The sequence below is a fragment of the Chenopodium album genome, chromosome 17, assembly GCF_948465745.1.
Source record: "Chenopodium album chromosome 17, dcCheAlbu1.1, whole genome shotgun sequence".
Taxonomy (NCBI): Eukaryota; Viridiplantae; Streptophyta; class Magnoliopsida; order Caryophyllales; family Amaranthaceae; genus Chenopodium; species Chenopodium album.
Window position 1 is genome coordinate 10,145,732 of NC_137850.1, and position 18,879 is coordinate 10,164,610.

Sequence of the window (18,879 nt, forward strand, 5' to 3'; positions counted from 1 at the left end):
TTAGTGATTTCTCACTCATAAGAATGCAGATCACGACATCCCGCTTGTCATTGATCTCATAAATGAGGTGATATCTCATATCTATTTGTTTGGATTTGTGATGTGACTCTGGCTCCTTTGTTTTGGTAAAGGTGTCCTTTTAGTCATAGGAAAATTTGATCCAAAATTCCTCCTTAACTACTCTTACTGTATCTAAAACACATATTCTGATATTGAGTATGTAACAGTGTTGTGCTTTGAACTCTTCAAGCTTACTGTACTTCTCCATTCAGACATAAAATGCGTCTAGATCAACATCGAAAGTCATCTTTCCTATTTAGAAAACTTGCATCCGTGTAACCTTTTGACAACTTGTTTGCTTTTAACACCATAAACTAGAAACATTTCTTTAGTCCTTCTCAAGTACTCAAGTGTTTGCTCTTGGTAACTTTCAGTATACTTATTCTGAATTTACTTGAAACTTGTTACACATGCACAAGTCATATGTAACATCTTGCTTTGTACATATCATGGCACATATAATGGACCCTTTTGTAAAAGCATGAGGTACACTATCCATACAACTCAACTCTACTAGCTTTTGAAGGCACTGAGTTTTACTGAGGGTAATACCATGAAACATGGGAAAACATCCTCTCTTAGAGTCTTGCTTCATGAACTTGTCAAGGTCCTTATCAAATAAGTCTCTTGATGTTGTCTAATCATTCTTCAAGATTCACTTCGTGGATCTTGATTCCCAATATGTACTTAACATCTCCTAAGTTTCTCATATGGAAATAACTCTTTAAACATTGCTTGACTTATTCAAGCATTGATATGTCATTTCATATGAACTGTATGTCATCTATATACAAGAATAAGAAGACCAATTGCTCCCAATAAATTTCTTATCTCTACAAGATTTCTTATAATTCTTTGAGGAAATCAAACTATTTGATTGCCTAACCGAAACGAATGTTCCAACTCCCTGATGCTTACTTTAATCAATAAATGAATTTCTGAAGTTTGCAAAACTTTCTATGATTTCTGGATTTCAAAATTCTTAGGTTGTATCATATATATATCCTCCATCAAGAACATTTCATGAAGGTGATTTTGATCTCCATAACTAGAATAATCCGAATAAGCTTACCTAACTAATAGGTTTGACCCTATTTGTAAGACTATCATGGACTAACACATCTTTACAGACATGGAGTCCATACTAGATTTCTTGGCTTTAAGCCATTTCTTGAGTTGGCACTTATCTAAAGCTTGCTTGTATGGCATGGATTCCAACCATTCCAATAGGAAAATTTTAGAATCCACCTTTTACTAGAATTTCAACAAACTGTTTGTTTTGATCCCAAGTAACCTACAATAGGTTTGAGCAACAATAGAATTATTCTCTTCAACTCTTTGAAGACTTTCATTCAAGTGGGACGACAGAAGCATCGCTAGTTGAATTAGCTTTCTTCGACATATGATTTATCAAATTAGCTGATTTCATACGCCCTTGTCTCTGATGTAGTGTTATCTACATCCATTTGTTGCTCGTCTCGAATCTCATCGAAATCTAACTTTACTCCCACTTAGCTTTGTAGGAAGAGATTTCTTTCTATAAAGATACTACCGCGAGCAACAAACGCTTTGTTATCTACGCGATTGTAGGAATAATACCTCTTGCTTGATTTAGGGTGCATTATGTAATCATTGCAAACATTTTACAATGATTCCATAACCCTTAATCTTGTTTTTGAAAAGATAACTTTGGAACATTTCCAGTTCATAACTCTTATGACATCTTTTCTATTGCTTTGGTTAATTTTCGTGTTTAGTATATTCGCGATTGTTGTTGTAATATATGTCCTCAAAGCGATATTTATAAATCATTAAAGCTAATCTAGGATCGAACCATGGCAAGAAAGGTTTGAATCCTTCTTTAAACATACATTTTAATTGCAATGTTTCTGGATTGTGAACTAATTCAACAATTCCCTTTAGACGATCATTGATTTGGAGTTAAATATTTATCACAACAATCATATGTGGTGTTATTTATTCATCTCAAACTGATTTTACATTTTATTTTGGAATTTTTAACATTTCAATGATTCCAAGCTTTACTTCATTAAGTAATTATCAATATATTTACTTAAATCGTTAGTAAAACCAATGAAATAGTTAAGTCTCTTGCTAATCCTTGAACTTGTTGGTCCACACACATCATATGTATAAGTTCCAAAAGGTCATTAGCTCCTTCACCCTTTCAACTAAAAGGTGACTTGGTCATCTTACATTATCAAGCATGACTTCTAATTCTCAAATGATTCATAATTTATTTAGAATAAGAGTCCATCCAATGTAACTTTGGATGTGCAAATGGTTTATGTGACATAACCTTACTTTGTTATAAGTAAGTTTACTTTACATCATCTAATTTTGCTTTTGTGATCTACTTTTATCAAAGTCATAAAACAAATTTAACTCATATCTAGCAAAATGAAAAAAATTTATTACCTTGGTCATAAATCAACACTTGTCCAAGCCAAGTAAACCAAATCAGTATTCAAAATGACACAGAAAATCGTCTCATCAAAACCGAAAAATGTCTAAAATCATCATAAAAATTCTGAATTTAGAACTATGAAGCTATTTCTGGCCACTCAAACACTTCTAGTGCACCTCAAGCTCCATTTCCCATGCTAGCTTCACTTGTTTGCGGTTCCTGTCCAACATTAATAATGTTAAACATTGTAACTTGGTATCACACACCTAAGTGAAAGTTAAAATATTTATAACAAGATACCTGAGGTTGATGCTCCATTCTTCTTGAGGAAGTCAATGTATTTCTGACAATTGCGTTTCCAATGCCCCTTCTTCTTGTAGTAAAAGCATTCACTTTCACTTGCAGCCTTGGGTTTTGTATTCGCCTTAGGCTTCTCAAGAGCCTTGGAAAGTTGCTTGCCCTTGCTCTTGGCACTAGCCTTTTGCCCCTTCTTCTTGAACCCCTTTCCCTTTTGAATCATAAGAACTTCCTTCTTAGGTTCCTTAGGGATTTGCTTTTCAGCACTAACCAGCATTGCGTGCAATTGATTCATAGTCTTTGCAGCAACAGTGATGTTAAAGTTCATGATAAATTGGTTGAAACTTTCTTGAAGTAAGTGGAGAATGATGTTTGTTGCCATCTCATCACTATATGGGTGCCCCAGTTTCTCCATATTTTGAATAAGGCTGATTATTTTGAAAACATGATCATGAACTGTGGTACCCTTCTCCATCCTACAATCCAGAATCTCACGATGGAGCTCGTACCTTTCGACTCTAGCTAGTTTCTTAAACAAAGCTTTGAGTTCTTGCATGATTGTGTATGCATCCTGATCCTCAAAACGTTTTTAAAGACTAGGCTCCATGGTAACAATCATCAAGAAAGTGATAGGCACAACTCTATCATGAGTTTCCTTGTGCTTCTTGACTTCTGCCATAGTTGTATTTTCTGGTAGAGGTCCTGGCAATGGGGTGTCAATGACATCCTCTCTACCTTGAGATTTCAGTACAAGCCTTAGCATCCTTTCCTAAGTGGAAAATTTTTCTCCTGTTAACCTATCCTTCTCAAGGAATGGTCGAAGATTGTAAATGTTGTTGTCATTGTGATTACGGCTACCCATCTAAGTTAAAATAAGGTAAAGTTTAATAATTATGTTTAATTTAATAATTAAAGTACCATAAACGAATTAGGTAACTTTAATGCACTTTATTCAACATTAATTGATCCCAATTGAATTTTAAGTGATTCCAAGATCCTTTATTTGTGCAACAATTGACCGGACTGAGGCCTTACCATCAACCATTATATTTTCAAGGTGAGTAAACTCTTTACTGATTACAACTCTTGTAACTCTTGGTTGAATAATTAACCATCACATGCTTAATTATTACCCTTTACTTCAAGGTTCTAAATGCTTTAGGTAACCTTGTTAAGCATATAACCAATTAAATATGTAGAACGTGATATACCCCAAATAATCCAAGATAACAAGTAACTCTGCGGAGGCCGACCCATCACTCACGATCGAAGGATTATTGGGTATCTAATTGGAAAAGCATTCTCAATATTACTGGGACCTAGATTCATTATGTTGTGATTATTTAGTGAACTTTAGCGCATCATCAATCAACATAAATAAAATCTAACATGCATAATCTACTAAAGCAATAAAACATGACATAGTATGGCCCCTTAGTCCTAAGAAAACTAGAAATGAAAAGCTCCCACTTGAATCATCATGGATCTCCATCCACCTTGCTCCTTTGGGCCTTCACTTCATGGGCTTCTTTATACTAACACTATTTAAATAACTAATCTATTTACTTTAAATAAAAGTTACAAAAATACTTAACGGTTCGCAGACCGTATTTAGATTACAAAAATACATCACGATGCGCAGATCGTATTTAGAATCTATGGGCCATACTAGTCTATATATACAGCAACATAATATCATATATTATAAAAGTGCCATATAATAAATCACTCAACATGCTAGTCTAAACTACAACATCGAATGTTCATAATTAAGGCAACGCATTTTCTAAAATATCTCATATTTTAAATCATAATTAGATAATATCGTATGCTATTCATGACCAATTATAAAATATCATATATTTTATTTAGGCATGAGATAGAATCAAATCTTATTTTAATCTAGAAAGATAAATCATATTTAATCTTCCATGATTATCCGAACAAACTTTGGAGATTCTATCCTAATTACTAGTCAATCAAATAATTTTAAAATCAATTATATCCTAATCTAATTATGGGATAATCACATTATTTAAATAAATTATTATTCTTTTGGAATATGCTCAGAATATCCTAATCAATATTATCCAAAATTAAACACTTAATTATAGATAATTACCAATTTAGCAACTTTAAATATGGATAATATCAAATATAACAAATTTTGCAAGATTTGATTTTATCCTAAACAACAGATTTTATCTAAAATAAAACTGAATTTATCCCAAAATAATTTGTAATAATCTTGAAAAAATTTTCAAAAACACAATTTTTTTTTTCAAAATCGTGACTGAACGGCTGCTGGCCACCGTGGTTGGCTAACCGAAGCTAGCCACGGTGGCTGGCTGCTTTGCAGCAGCCACTGCCGCAAGGCAGCAGCATGCCGTAGCAGTGGCAGCCACGGCGACTGCCTGCCTTATAATTTTTTTTTTTTGGTTTTTAATTTTATCAAAATAACTTTTAAAATTAAAATAAATCAGTCCAAATTTTAAAATTAAATCATCATTCAATATTAAAATTAGGGTTCATCATAAAATTAATCCCAATTTAATTCTAACCCTTAAAATTAAATTGATGATCATACACAAAACATTTTTATGTAAAATCAATCCGATTAAAATTATGAAACATAAAACAATTCGAATTAAATCAAAAAACAAGCACAAAAATCATATTTTAGGGCTAGGGTTTTCGAAAATTTCGAAATTTAGGGTTAGGGGTTCAAAATTTTTGAATATTTTAGGGCTAGATTTCAGTCCTCTTCATGGCTATTTTAGCATAACTAAATCGTATTTAATCAATTTCAAAAGTTTAATCACATTAAAATAATAATTGAACCATAATTAAATTAATTTCTCCCTCTTAATTGATTATAAAATTAACATGGACTTCAAATTAACGTATTAGTATAATTTAGCGCATTCACGCAAGAGGCTAACTGATACCACTGTAGGAGTTTATGGGTACTATTAAGCGAAAAACATGAATCATATTCATAAAGCACCTAATCCCAAGATCGCATGCATAACACACAAGACACATAATCATACCTTTGAAGCGTGAATTCCACGTAGCAATTGATTGACAAATCAGGGAGAGAATAGAGCCCCAAGAGTTGCTCCTCTACTTAGTCCACGAGATTCGAACGAGCCGTCCACCAATACTAGATTGGTCGAGTGAAAGGGAAAAACCGCGATCACCATCTTCAATGGACTAACCGACCACCGCGAACCACCACCACCACGAACCACCACAACCAGCGCAAGGGAGGAGGAGAGAGCCATGAGAGAGAGAGAGAGAGAGAGAGAGAGAGAGAGAGAGAGAGAGAGATCTTGAGGGACTTGGTCTCGTGTTTGCTAACTCGGGTTTTGATCTTACTGATCAATTAATTCTTGTGTCATGCAAACCCTAGGCAACTAGTCTATATATAATCACATTATAATTAGACTAGGTTAGAAAGCCCAAAACCTTCAACCTTACTCCATATGGCCGGCCACTATAGGGGATGAGGCCCATCATGGGGCCTCGTGCTCGATCTAGGCCCTTTGTGTGACCTTATAGGATCCGTCCAAGTGGGCTTTGACCTATTTTACTAGCCCAAAGATCGTTAGTACCTCTGGCTATGATATAACGACGATCCAAATGTACGAATTTAATTATCTCCATAATTTGATCCATTTATATATCTAGTAATTGCACACGACGAAGACATAATTCTTTCAAGACCAAGTGGCAGAAAAGGTTAGTCACTAAGTCTCCCTATACTGTGTATTTGAAATAATGAATGAAAAATTTTGCCTACTAACACCTCAACTTAGAGAGCTGGTGAAAAAGGTCCGTTTGGAATCGGCTGGAAAAAGGGACACGGTGAATGAGGAGGAGACTCATGGTATCATTGGGAATGAATAGGAGGACCTTCGGGATACGATAGAGACTATGTTTCATGTACAGAGTTGAGATTATTTGGGATGAATTGTGAAGTTGTACTTGTGAGCAATTCGAGACTGTTTTTGAAGTACATTCTCAAAACTATTGATATAATCAATGAATATTATCTCTTTTTAAATGATTTTGGCATTTTAGAGAGGCTAGAGGCAATTTGTTAAATACCATTTATGATTACATACATGTTTAGAGCTGATTAGAGCTTTAAACTTAACTGCTTGACTGATTTAAATTTAAAAGAATCAATTTTTTTGCTGGGGTAACCTTTATTGTATCCCATTTAGCTTATCATAAAGTTATTGAGAAAAAATGTTCCTAGGGATATCTTCTCATATGTAAGTATGGACGTTTTGTCTATTGATTAATAAACTAGCTTGCATTTTTTTTCCCAAAAAAAAAAAAAAAAAAAAAAAAAAAAAAAAAATTGTTGCCAAGAAATTACCACTCACATCACTATTTTGGTCTTTCCTTTGTTAGAATTATGGAGTATGTATTTTTCGTTTTTTTAGCATTTTAGAGCTTAATTTGGTTCCAGTCTGCTATTCGGTTATCTTTTAAAGCACCATATATAAGAACTAAATAAATAATGGATTACAACTTCAATATCCAGCATTCCAAGTCAAATGCAGTTTTACTATTGACAGCATTGATTGATAGAAAGCAGTTTTACTTTCCTTCCATGATCACTATTCATAGTGCAGCAGGTGGAAGCAGCTTGATCCCTCAACCAGGTATAATAACTTTTGCTTGGTACATTAAATTTTATGTCTGAGTTTCATAGTTCCAGCTCTACATCTGCATGATTTTAAACTTTTTTCAGTTTTGTTATGATATACAACAAGCTGAAAATAGTATAGTGCACCCGGTCAAACTAAAAAAGGCGGAAAGAACATACTAATGTTTGAAAAAGAACAATAGAACATACTAGTGTTTGAAAAAGAACATACTAGTGGTGCACCTACCACGCGTTTACAACAAGCCTCCCTTTTCTTTTTAAATTTAAATCATCTAGATCATCTGTATTTCATATTTTGTTTCTCCACCTCACTATTAAAGTTAACATTATTTCTTCCCATTCTGCAGCCCGGAAAAGTCTAAGCTCAAAAGTATCATCAAAAGTCAAGCATGCTTCTAATGCTGCGAAATCTAGTTTGGAGTCAGTATCCAAATCTAATAAGCCTGCTGCTGATTTGAGAAATGATGTGGTGAGAATATGATGTGTAAAAGTTCTGTTGAGTAGCATTGATTTATAAGTTATAGGAGTTTCGACATTTAATATGTGAGCATAATTTTCCACATAGGTCAACTCAGCTTTGCGAAGGCATTCATTGATGAGTCACAGAGCTCCACACACCACCAAAGTAAGCAAATGTTCTGAAAACAGTTCAAGTCAGGGTCTTCTGAGTGGTGTGGCTGACATGGTCAAGTCCAGTGATGAAACAAGTAACACTGCAGTCTTGTCCCATGTTCGCTTTGATAATGCTGGTCTTAACAGAAAAAATGTACAAGTTCAAGGAATAAAGCCATCAGGATTACGAATGCCGTCACCATCCCTTAGATTCTTTAGTGAGGTATGAAACAAGGTTCCTAAAAAGCATTCCTGTTCAAGGCTTTTAGAAATAAAATTTTCTCAATGTAAAAGTGCTCTTGAGCCTTTACGTAACTAACTTTGCACTCTAATCCAATGCAGACAAAGGCACCTACTTCAAATACCCTATCACAGGTTAATAGTAAGCTGCCTAACCTCCTTGAGTCTACTATCTCAACTTCAAGAAAATCTGAAGTTGCAGATTGTAACCATGACTTCAAGTGTACACAACTATCACATGGAGCTCCTAATGTTGATGCAATGGGAAAAGCAGTGACGTGCTCACAAACAACAGACAAATGCTCAACTTCATTAATTGTTGCCCCTAAAGTGCATTCTGACGTGATACAAAAAAAATGCAATCAGCAGGCAATCGACATTAAAACTCTAGTAGGAGACAAGACTTCTGAATTGACAAAGGATGAGCAATCTGGATATGATTTTCTTGACACATTTGAAATGCAATATGAAGGCCAGGTGTCTATTTCTTCGAAGGTTGAAGAAAAGGATAGAAAGGATAACAAATCAGTGTGCTCTAATATAGAATTTGAGGAACCCAGCTGTAAAGATGCCATTCTCTTACAAGAAAATAGAACCACTGATAGAAGTATGCTGGATGAGTCCCATGAGTCTTGCCTTTAAGCTGAACTTGTTAAGCCTTGTGAAGCAAATGCAGAAGTTCGATCACAACAATCAGAAGTGGAAGTCAACTCAAAAGCCATGAATAATGATGCTACACTTGAACCACAAACCAATTCAATTAGTCATTACGACAATTTAATGTTGGCTCCTGATACCAACTTATCAAGCAGAGTTGTTGATGATATAGAACTTCTGATAATGATTTGGATCAAACTAACAGTCAACGAAGCACGAAGGAGCAGTTTTCTGAAAGAAATTTGCTTGCAAATGACAAATCTTCGATAAAAGTGGTTGAGGAAGGCTCTGCTGTTCCAGTTTGCACAGGTAATGTTATGACTCAGAGCAATTTTAGTGGAGTAACAGGAACCTGCAATGCAAATTGCAGTGTAATTGGTGACTCAGAGGTTAAACGTGTAGATGATGAACAAGATGAAGTACTATATGATTGCAAGTCGCTAACCATGAACCTCAGTGAAAGTTCAGAAGTGCAAGACAGAGAAATTGAGAACCATGATTTGCAGCAGATAACCTCTACAAACTCTACAAGTTACGATACCAAAGACAGTTGTGCTGTGAATGTGGAACATGCAGAGATGTCCGGTCATTGCGCTTCAACTTTACCGGAATTGTTGAATGAAGTCCCTGTTAAACTTGATCATTTGGGCAACTCAGATCAAGTTGAAGGACAATCCCAGTCCTCTAGATGTGGAATATCTGGTAACTATGCTTCTGTCCTTGGAATATCTGGTCAAGACACAGAAATTACTAAAGACTCAGATCCTGAGGCAGACAAGCAGCAGGTCTTGAATAAAAAAATTGCTTGCCAAGGAAATGACTCTCCAGAAAAATGAGGCATACTTGAATCATAGCACAGTGAAACATAAAGTTAGACTTGAAAAGTTCTATACTTATCACAGTCATGTAGACCACTCGGACCAGTGAAACACTCGTCTTTATTAATTTACATGTTTCACTTTGCAGTTGTTCCTAAAATTTCCATTTAGCTTGTCATAAGGTTTCTGTAATATATTATAACTTATTGGTCATAGATCTAATCTAACACTATCTTGTCTTTTACAAGTTTCCAGATGGGGGACCTTCATCTATTATATTGACTTGACTTTTTATATCCAGTCCTATGTTTGACACTTTTACTGAATATATTTTAATAAAAATTACAAATATTTTAGTATTTGTATCGTGTATAAAAGATAAATTGAAACTGTTCTGAGAGTATGTTAGCAAAACACTAATAAAGTTCAGTAGAACATCTAAGTTTCCTTCCCTGTTGTCTGTAGAAAACTAAGTAAAACATAGGAATTATTTGACATGTTTCCATTGTTAAGTTTTATTTGAACTCATAAAGTGTAATGTATCTGAAACAGCAATGAGATAGTTATTTCTCTTCTAGTGTTTGATCCTTCCTTGACTCCGTTTTTCATGTTATCCTAATGCTGCTTCATTGTGGCAGGAAATTTTAGCGTTGAAGACTTGTCCTGTACAACATTCACCTGCCGACAAGTCAACACTTGAACCTAGTCCATGGTCGCCGGTATGAGTCCCCTGATCATTTGCCTCTCTTTACTTGAATATTGATGCAAATATAAGACATGTGGCTTGAATGGTTAAATGGTGATATCTAAATCCATAAGCAATATAATTGAGTAGGTGTAAGACATGGTGTTTTGCTTTATATATTCATAATTGCTCAGTATGAAACTACTAATCGATTAATGCCTGCACAACTTTCTTTGCTCTAAGTCCTGCTTGACTTATTTTTATCCAGTGGCTGATTGATCAATGCAACTGAACTTTAAAAACATGAAACTATGACTTGTAATCATTAAACCCTGGTGCTTTTGCATCTTTTTCTCCTTAAAGCTTGGTCAAATTCTGTAAGTGTTTAATCCTGGCAGAAGTTGACAAGCAGAAACTTAATCATTGACAAAATGCATGCTGAATTGCTGAACTCATTAGTTGTGTACAGTATGAATGTATAAATGTATTAAAGAATTTGAGCCCTTATAACAGTATAAATGTTGCACATCTTGTTTCAGATAGAGCTTTTTTTTTCTTTTCTTTTTCTTTTTCTTTTGAGCTTTACAGGAAACATTCATTTTTGACTCTTTGTTTTCATCAAAGGTGGTATAATGTATATGTCATGGCGCAGTGCCATTGATGACCTAGGCCCCTCTTGGTATCGTTTTGGAACATTGTGTTCTTGTCTTTTTAAATTTCCTTTTCGAACAAATCCTCATTAGCCTCTAAATAACTCAAAAATCCTTGTTACTTTGTTTAAACTGCAAACAATAGAATTTAGAAATTTTTCTTTCCTTGCATGGGATTAACCCAAATTTTCCACCTCCTGAAACTCTTTTGCAACTAGTCATTGTTACCCATCTGACGATTATCAAAATATTTAATTGAAGGTATGCTTGAAATTGGAACTACCACCTCTAATGTGCCGCGATGGGTTCCTAAAGACGAGTTTAGCATTCATAAATTCACTTTCTTAAGAAAGCCTTGAGCATAATTATAATCTACAAAGTTCTCTTTATATTCTCTCTTATACTTACTGGTTGATTATATCTTATTAAGGCATTGCTGTTTTCTTAGACAAAAGATGATAGATCTAAATTTGCAATATTTTGGAAACTATTCTTACAATTCTGGTATTGTTTTCAAGTGAAACGGGTGATTGGACTTTTTGACTGCACAAAATACACAAATGCTCAACCTGATAACATCAACTAGGATTTGTTTATGTGCTAACTTGTGTAGAAGGTACTAACACTTTACCACGTTTAGAATGCTTGATTTTCTTCAACATTCTATTCGTTTACAGTTATGGCTATTGATTCATAATATTTTCTACAAAACATGTCCCCTTTTCCCTTCATTCTTTTTTCTTTAACTACAATAGTTGATTAACTAAAAGGGACATTAATCATTTCAATCATTATATTGAAGTGAAGGTCGACGTCAACAAAAATAGTTCAATGATTGAACGTTTGGTACGAAATAAGGATAAAGCTAGGGGATTCATTATTGGGCATTGATTGATTTTTCCTTTGTCTGGTATGAGTTGAGAAATTCATAGTTATTAGCAAATTTATTAAAATACCCTTATTAAGCGGCGATTTCGAGTTCATCTTAGAGATATCAATTCTCATTTATCACACAAGCCACATAAGCATATTTTAATATTTTTAAATACCAAGAGGGGGGTCCTTATTTTAGTGAATTGACGACGTTACATGACCATTTAACGGAGGGGTAGTTGCTGGAAAACAAGCAAAACATCATAAACTTTTCTAATCGAGCTTGCCCAGTTCGCTGTTGCCCTTCTCTCCTTGTTTTCTTCACCAAACTAAACCCACCCAGAAAGTAGCGAAGGGTAAGCTGTCCGGAGCTTGGATCTATGGAGGATTCATAAACTTTGGTCTCCCACTGCCCTTCAGACGAATTCATTCGTTGATGTTCGGCCTGGATGCAAGGTGTTGTCACTTATAAAGGTAAGCTCAATGTCCTCAGTAATTGAGGTGTACGTAGTTAATATCGTTGTTGCTAATTTAATTTCGACAATTTGTAGTATGAATTGGTCGTAACCTTTGATTTGCGACCTGTGTAGTGGTATATTCTTCTAATTGTTATTGTATGAATTATGAATTCTGATTGCTATATGGGTGAACTGAATTCTGAAATGATTTATGAATCTTTGATAATTCGGTTTGGGTGACTTCATTTCTGAATTGTTTTCTGAATTATTTGTAATGCAGTTTGGGTGAACTGAATTCTGAATTGATTCTGAAATTTTTGGTAATGTGAAAGAATTCTGAAATTTTGGTAAGGTGAATTAAATTCTGAATTTTTGGTAATGCGATTTTGATTAGGTTTATTTCTGAATTTTTGGGCCTATGTGTGTTTCCTATGTGTTTGATTACTGTCTTTACTGATATTGCATTATTCTATAAGCTGTTGTAGTTGATGATACATAATATGTGTTTTATATAGTTTGCAGTTAGTTATGTGTTAAATTCTGCTGTTGGTGGTCATTGGTAGCTGTGGGTAATGGATGATAATTTTGAAATGGATGCAGACAGATTTAGTCCCTTAGGAGGGGTGGGGTGTGATGAGATTGGTACGTTGATGGAGATAGGTGTAGATGATAATGAAAATGAAGGCAATATTACTTTGGATGAAGAGAACTTGGATAATATATCCCTCTCACAGACCGTTGAATACAATTCTCCTTTACCATGTATCAATGACAACTCTTGTAGTCAAAACCATCAAGGTTCCCCAGTTGAGAGTGTAGAGACCTTAAATACAACAGTGTCAACAAATGATGTGATTGAAGTCACCTCTATTGAACCTCCAAAGGTCGGAATGGTTTTTAAAGGATGGAAGGATTTTGAGTGTTATTACAAACTATATGCTGAGGAGTGTGGCTTTGGGGTTAGCCGGGTTCAAGGATCATATACTACTAGTAAAGAGAGAAAGGGAATCACTTGGAAGTGTGAATGTTATGGTGCACCAGATATGAGGGCGAAGCGGGAGGCTAAGAAAAGGGCGAAGCAAATGGATGTTGGCGGTTGTGGAGGAAATGTGAATGGTGTAATAGGGGAGGCAGAGCTATCACGTGGGAAAAGGAAATCTAAAAAATGTTATTGTAAAGCTAGGGTATATGGAAGTGTGAATCGTGAAGGGCTTTGGGTGTTGCAAAGAGTGGAGTTGGAGCATAATCATGATCTATGTCCAAGTATGGCAAATTTAGTGAAAGAGTACCGTATGAAGAAGATGACCTCCACTGTTCGCAAGCGGTTGGTGAATTATTATGAGGTTGGTGTACCTGTGAGTGTAATACGTCGATGTTTAGGCACGGAAAATCCTAATTTGCCTAATGTGAAGGATATGCAGCATGAGGTGTACAAACAACGGCGGCTTAAGATGGCCGGTGGAGATGCTCAAGCCATGATGGCTTACTTTGATTCCATGCAAGCCGATAATCAGAATTTTTACCATGCACATAGGTTGGACGATAAAGGTCGTTTAAAGGACGTCATGTGGGTTGATGCTCGGAGCCGTGTAGCTTATGAAGACTTCGGTGACGTCGTTTCTTTGATGCCACGTATCTCACAAATGAGTATGAGCTACCATTTGCTAATTTTGTAGGAGTCAATCACCATGGCCAGTCGATCTTATTAGGTTGTGCCCTAGTTTCTCATGAAGATTGTGATACTTTTCGGTGGTTATTTAAACAATGGCTGTTGTGCATGGGCAATAAAGCCCCTCTTGCCATCCTAACTGACCAAGCCCCTGCTATGAGGAAGCCATTAGTTGAAGTCATGCCTAATAGACGCCATCGATGGTGCATATGGCATATTCTCCGGAAATTTCCTGACAAACTTGGGAGGTGTGCCATGTAAGTTTTCTAGATTGGTTTTATTAAAATTGTTTTTGTTTTTATAATGAAACTTTTCAGATTTCTTTTTGTTTTGTTCTGAAGAATCTTCACCTGTTTTGTGGTTGTTTTGTTGTGTTGTTTGCAATATCATATTGGCATGTTTGTTGCCATTTAAGTTTTCTGCTATTATTTTTGTTGTGTTGTGTGCAGTATGATGTTGCCATATTTGTCAGTGAAATGGTGTTATAATTGATACCTGCTATGTATCAAGAGAGTTAGTACCTGCTATGGTGTAATTGATAATATTTGTTGCCATTTAGGTGTATATGAGATGGCCATTTAGATGGCACAACATGTCTATCTTTATAAGCTTAAACAGAGGGAGTGTAGCTCTATATGAGGCTTTGGGAGCAATGCTCTGGTGTAAAATGAGGATGAGGTTTTTTTGTAGGAGTAGGGTATTATATTGATTCACGGCATATCCATATCCTGATTCTGAAGTCTTCTGAAATTTAACTTTATCTGATATGACATTTTTTATGTGTCTTAAATAATTTTATGGCTAACTTGTATGTTGCTGATCTTGAACTGATTAGATATATTCAGTGCTTTAGTATAAGTGAATAATGCCTATTTTTCTACATTTGACTGCTGAGCATTTTTGTAAACTCCTGGTCCTTGAAAAAATTGCTATATGTATTTAAGGCTACATGTGTATGGAGGTCAGTAACACTTTGAAGCAAACAGGTACAATGATTTCAAGAGCCCGTTGAAGAATATTGTTTACGATAGTTTCACTACCGGAGAATTCCAGACCTGATGGTGTGAAGCAATGAAGAAGTATGGTTTGGAGGACAATGAATGGCTTCAAGAATTGTTTGTAGAGAGACACATGTGGGTGCCAGCTTGGATGAAGGAGTTCTTTTGGGCCGGTATGAAAACTACGCAGAGGGTTGAGAGCATCAACAGGTTTTTTGATGGGTTTGTCACCCGTAAAACAAGGTTGTGCGAGTTCCCCGAAAAGTACTCAGCTGCAATGAAGAAGAGGGTTGGTGATGAGACCGATGCAGATGCAAGGGATGCAAAATACATAAGACGGCTTGTGAGTGGGTTTAGAGCAGAGAGATACTTCCAACAAATTTACACTGATGCGAGGTTCCAAGAAGTGCAAAGAGAATGTGCTAGAATGTTGTACGTAGTTCCTAAATCTGAGACTGTGATAAGTGACGTTGAAATTCACTATCTGCTTTCAGATCGAGTATGGATTGTTCCGGAAGGATCAAATGAAGAAATAATCACTGATTATCGGAGGTTGTACTCTCTGGTATTTAATCCCGTTACCAAAGACATAACATGTGATTGCAGGAAATTTGAAAAGGATGGGATTATTTTCAAGCATATCATTAGAGTTTTTGATGAAAATTTGGTGAAGGAAATACCATCGAAATATGTACTTGATCGGTGGCGCAAAGATGTGATGCGGAGGCACACACGTGTAAAAGTGGCATATCATGACCCAAGTCAAACCGCGGAAGGCATTGGCTACAACAAGCTGTTTCCTGACCTCGAGGCCTTGTGTAATGAAGCTTCCAATGTAGATGAGGATACAATTGTGGTTGTTAGAGAAGCAGTTCTCAAATTGCGCACCGAAGTCAGAGTACGTCGTGCACTTCACTTGGAGAAAAATATTCCGGAAGTGGTACCTAGTAATATGGATCCTAGCTCTCATAAAGGATCATCAAATCAGCCCCCTGAAGCTGGAGGTACTCCAATGTCTAAGCCATGCAATGTATCGGACACCGGAACAAATCCCAACAATGCACAAAACGAAGCTTCAACCAGCTCAAGATTTGTTGTCCGAGATCCAATTACTCAAAAGAGGCCTCGTGGTCGGCCTAAGGGCTCTAGGAACAAGACACGGGTTGAGCTAGGATACAATACATGAAAAGCAAAGGTGAAAAGTTTTCTGTCTCATGAGCCATAATTGAAGATTAAGTACCAATACCCCTTTGATAATTTAATCATTTTTTTAAAAAAAAAATAAGAATTGATCTTTTCGTATTCTCCTAATATCATCTGTCATCTCCCTTGTTCTGAATGTAATTTCTGTCTCCTATAGGCATCAAAAAAGAAAGCTCCAGCAGAGGGTGCTGATGTTACAGGCGCAGCTACTAAGTTGCCGGTATTCGTTAAGTTTTTTCTCATGTGTTGATATGATGTTGCTATTTTACGATATGTTGTAATCAAGGTTTTCTTTCAGGTGAAAAGGAAGAAAAAGGACAACCCATACACCGAGTTCCTAGAGCCAACAACAGAGCCAGATGGTTGGTGTGAAGATTTTGAGGCGAACATGTCAGGTGAAGGATGGTCGATGCAGTTTGATATGTGATGAGAAACTTTAGGTGACGAGAAACTATTGTGATGAGAAACTTTTGGTGATTCATTTGCATTCTGATTCATTCAGATCTTTATTGCTTGATGTAATTCATCCTATTTAGATTGAGATTAAGGAATTATGATTAGGGAATTATGATTACAGTATAACCTTTTGTATAATTAGTAAGCATTTTGGTGTCGTATTTTGTAGTCACCAATCCTGGTAACAAGGTTACCCAAATTGGGGTCCTAATCTGAATGATTGCCTGTCATGTGTAATTTGAACATACTTAATGTTAAGTGTAAAATTGGTCTATGTCTATCTGGCAGTACACAATTTGCTTCTTATTTGTGACTTTAATGATTACCAAATTGGGCGACCTTGTATTCGAATTCATAAGGTTCGTGAGGGAGAATTTTATATTTTGGATCTTCAATAAGGGGCCCCCTCTTTTGCAAGCGTATTTAGCATTAAGATTATATTCCTACTTTAAGTTGGGCCTTGCTTAATTTGCGGGTCACTTAAACAGAACAAGTCCAACTCAGTTTGTACTTTCTGAATGCTTTTAAAATAAAAATTTTAAAGGTAAAACTAGATAATTTGAGGATATTAATGGGTTTATATGCTCATTATCTATTTATGATTGATTGTAAATGTCGTCCACTTAAAGATCGTGCAAGATAAATGCACAAAATAAGAAAAAAAAAAGATAAATGCACGAAATTATTCCATTTAATTCCAAAATTTCTTGAGAAAATTGTTGACCCCACTCCAATTATCAATATTGAGGGACCTATTTACCCACTTACTATTAGGAAGGTTAAATCAGAATTTGCATGCTACTCTGATGGTTTTCAGATTTTTTATTTGCATGAGAAGATTAGTGAGCTTGATGTAATAGCATGTGTTGGAAGGTTTCGTGTCAATCCTTTCATAAGGTACACTGACGTTAGCCTTGAGTTAAAGTATGAAGTAGGTGAAAATGCCTTTCGTCTAGGTTCTTCCATTGTTATGTGGAATGCCCGTGGCGTTACTCGTCCCTCATTTAAGTCCAATGTCTAGAAAATTATCGCTGTTCACAAGCCTATCATATTCATAATTGTTGAGGCAAGAGTCTATCGTAAGTCATTTAAAGAAATTTTTAATTCAATTGACTATGAGTTCAATTGGACTTTGGATGAGAGTGTTGGGTTGATGGGTGGGCTTGCTGTGATATGGGACGAGAAAGAAGTCAAACCAGATGAGTTGCTGGTCACGATGACACAAGACTTCCCAATGAGGCTCTTAGGCACAATGAAGGTAATTGGCTAGTAAAATTCAAATTACAATTATTACCTGTTATCAATTGTATGGATTTCTGTACTTACATTAATTAATGCAATTATTACTTTCACACAGCCGACACCTAAAGAAGATGAGGACGGAGCAGCTGATGAACCCCGTGCAAAGGACGAGGAGGGAGCTACTGGTGTGGATGGCGAAGGTGATGCGGCGATTGCATCTGACGGGGAGGGAGCAGCTGATGAGGATGGAGCCTGAGTATGTGTTGGGTTGCCTTGGTGTTTGTGTTGGTTGGATTGTATCACCTTTTTTTCTTATGTAATTTGTATGCACTTTGGTCTGTATTAACAAGGAACTCGTTCAATTAGTAGCATCCTTTTGACTTTCTATTATTGCGTATTAATTAAGGTATTATCATGGGTAGTCCATGGTAACCATGTTTATGTAATGTTTAAGTGAAGCTTGTATGAGCTTCTTTTTAATTTATGTAAGGTTATTAAGATTGTGTGGTTTAATTATCGACTTCATTATTGCATCATATGGTGAATGATCAACTTTATTATTGCATCAAATGGGTTTTGTCGAATGTGCATTGGAAATCGTTTTCAATCGGAATGGAAACAAATAATTTAACTTGATGATTCGGATCACATCTACTTTAATTCAAAAGGTAGAGCTCAGTTTTCCTAGTTAAAATAGCACAATGCCTTCACCCAGGAATGTAAACCAATGAACCAAAGAACCAGGAATTTCAAAATAGAATCCCCAACACTTCATCTGACATTGTACGATGAATTGCAAACAAAATCAACTCAAGCATGAAAATCAGAAGATGTTACCTAAAATTCCCT

At 35.7% G+C, this 18,879-nt stretch overlaps 2 protein-coding genes across 3 annotated transcripts; both read left to right on the forward strand.

Moving 5' to 3' along the window:
- Window positions 1–13,505: 13,505 nt before the first annotated feature.
- LOC145588635 (protein FAR-RED IMPAIRED RESPONSE 1-like) lies at window positions 13,506–14,138 on the forward strand. The gene has a single exon (XM_081645252.1). It carries the CDS (start codon window positions 13,506–13,508, stop codon window positions 14,136–14,138), a length of 633 nt encoding a protein of 210 aa, XP_081501378.1.
- Window positions 14,139–14,342: 204 nt separating this feature from the next.
- Window positions 14,343–17,025, forward strand: LOC145587577 (protein FAR1-RELATED SEQUENCE 6-like). 2 transcript variants are annotated; one of them, XR_014101312.1, is made up of 4 exons: window positions 14,343–14,388; window positions 15,118–16,324; window positions 16,490–16,552; window positions 16,631–17,025. XR_014101312.1 is itself a non-coding variant. In XM_081644308.1 (3 exons), exon 2 carries the CDS (start codon window positions 15,203–15,205, stop codon window positions 16,313–16,315), a length of 1,113 nt encoding a protein of 370 aa, XP_081500434.1. In that variant the 5' UTR covers window positions 14,343–14,388; window positions 15,118–15,202; the 3' UTR covers window positions 16,316–16,324; window positions 16,490–17,025. The 2 variants fall into 2 exon arrangements, 1 of the variants encoding a protein (XP_081500434.1); XM_081644308.1 differs by having other exon boundaries at window positions 16,490–17,025.
- Window positions 17,026–18,879: the final 1,854 nt, after the last annotated feature.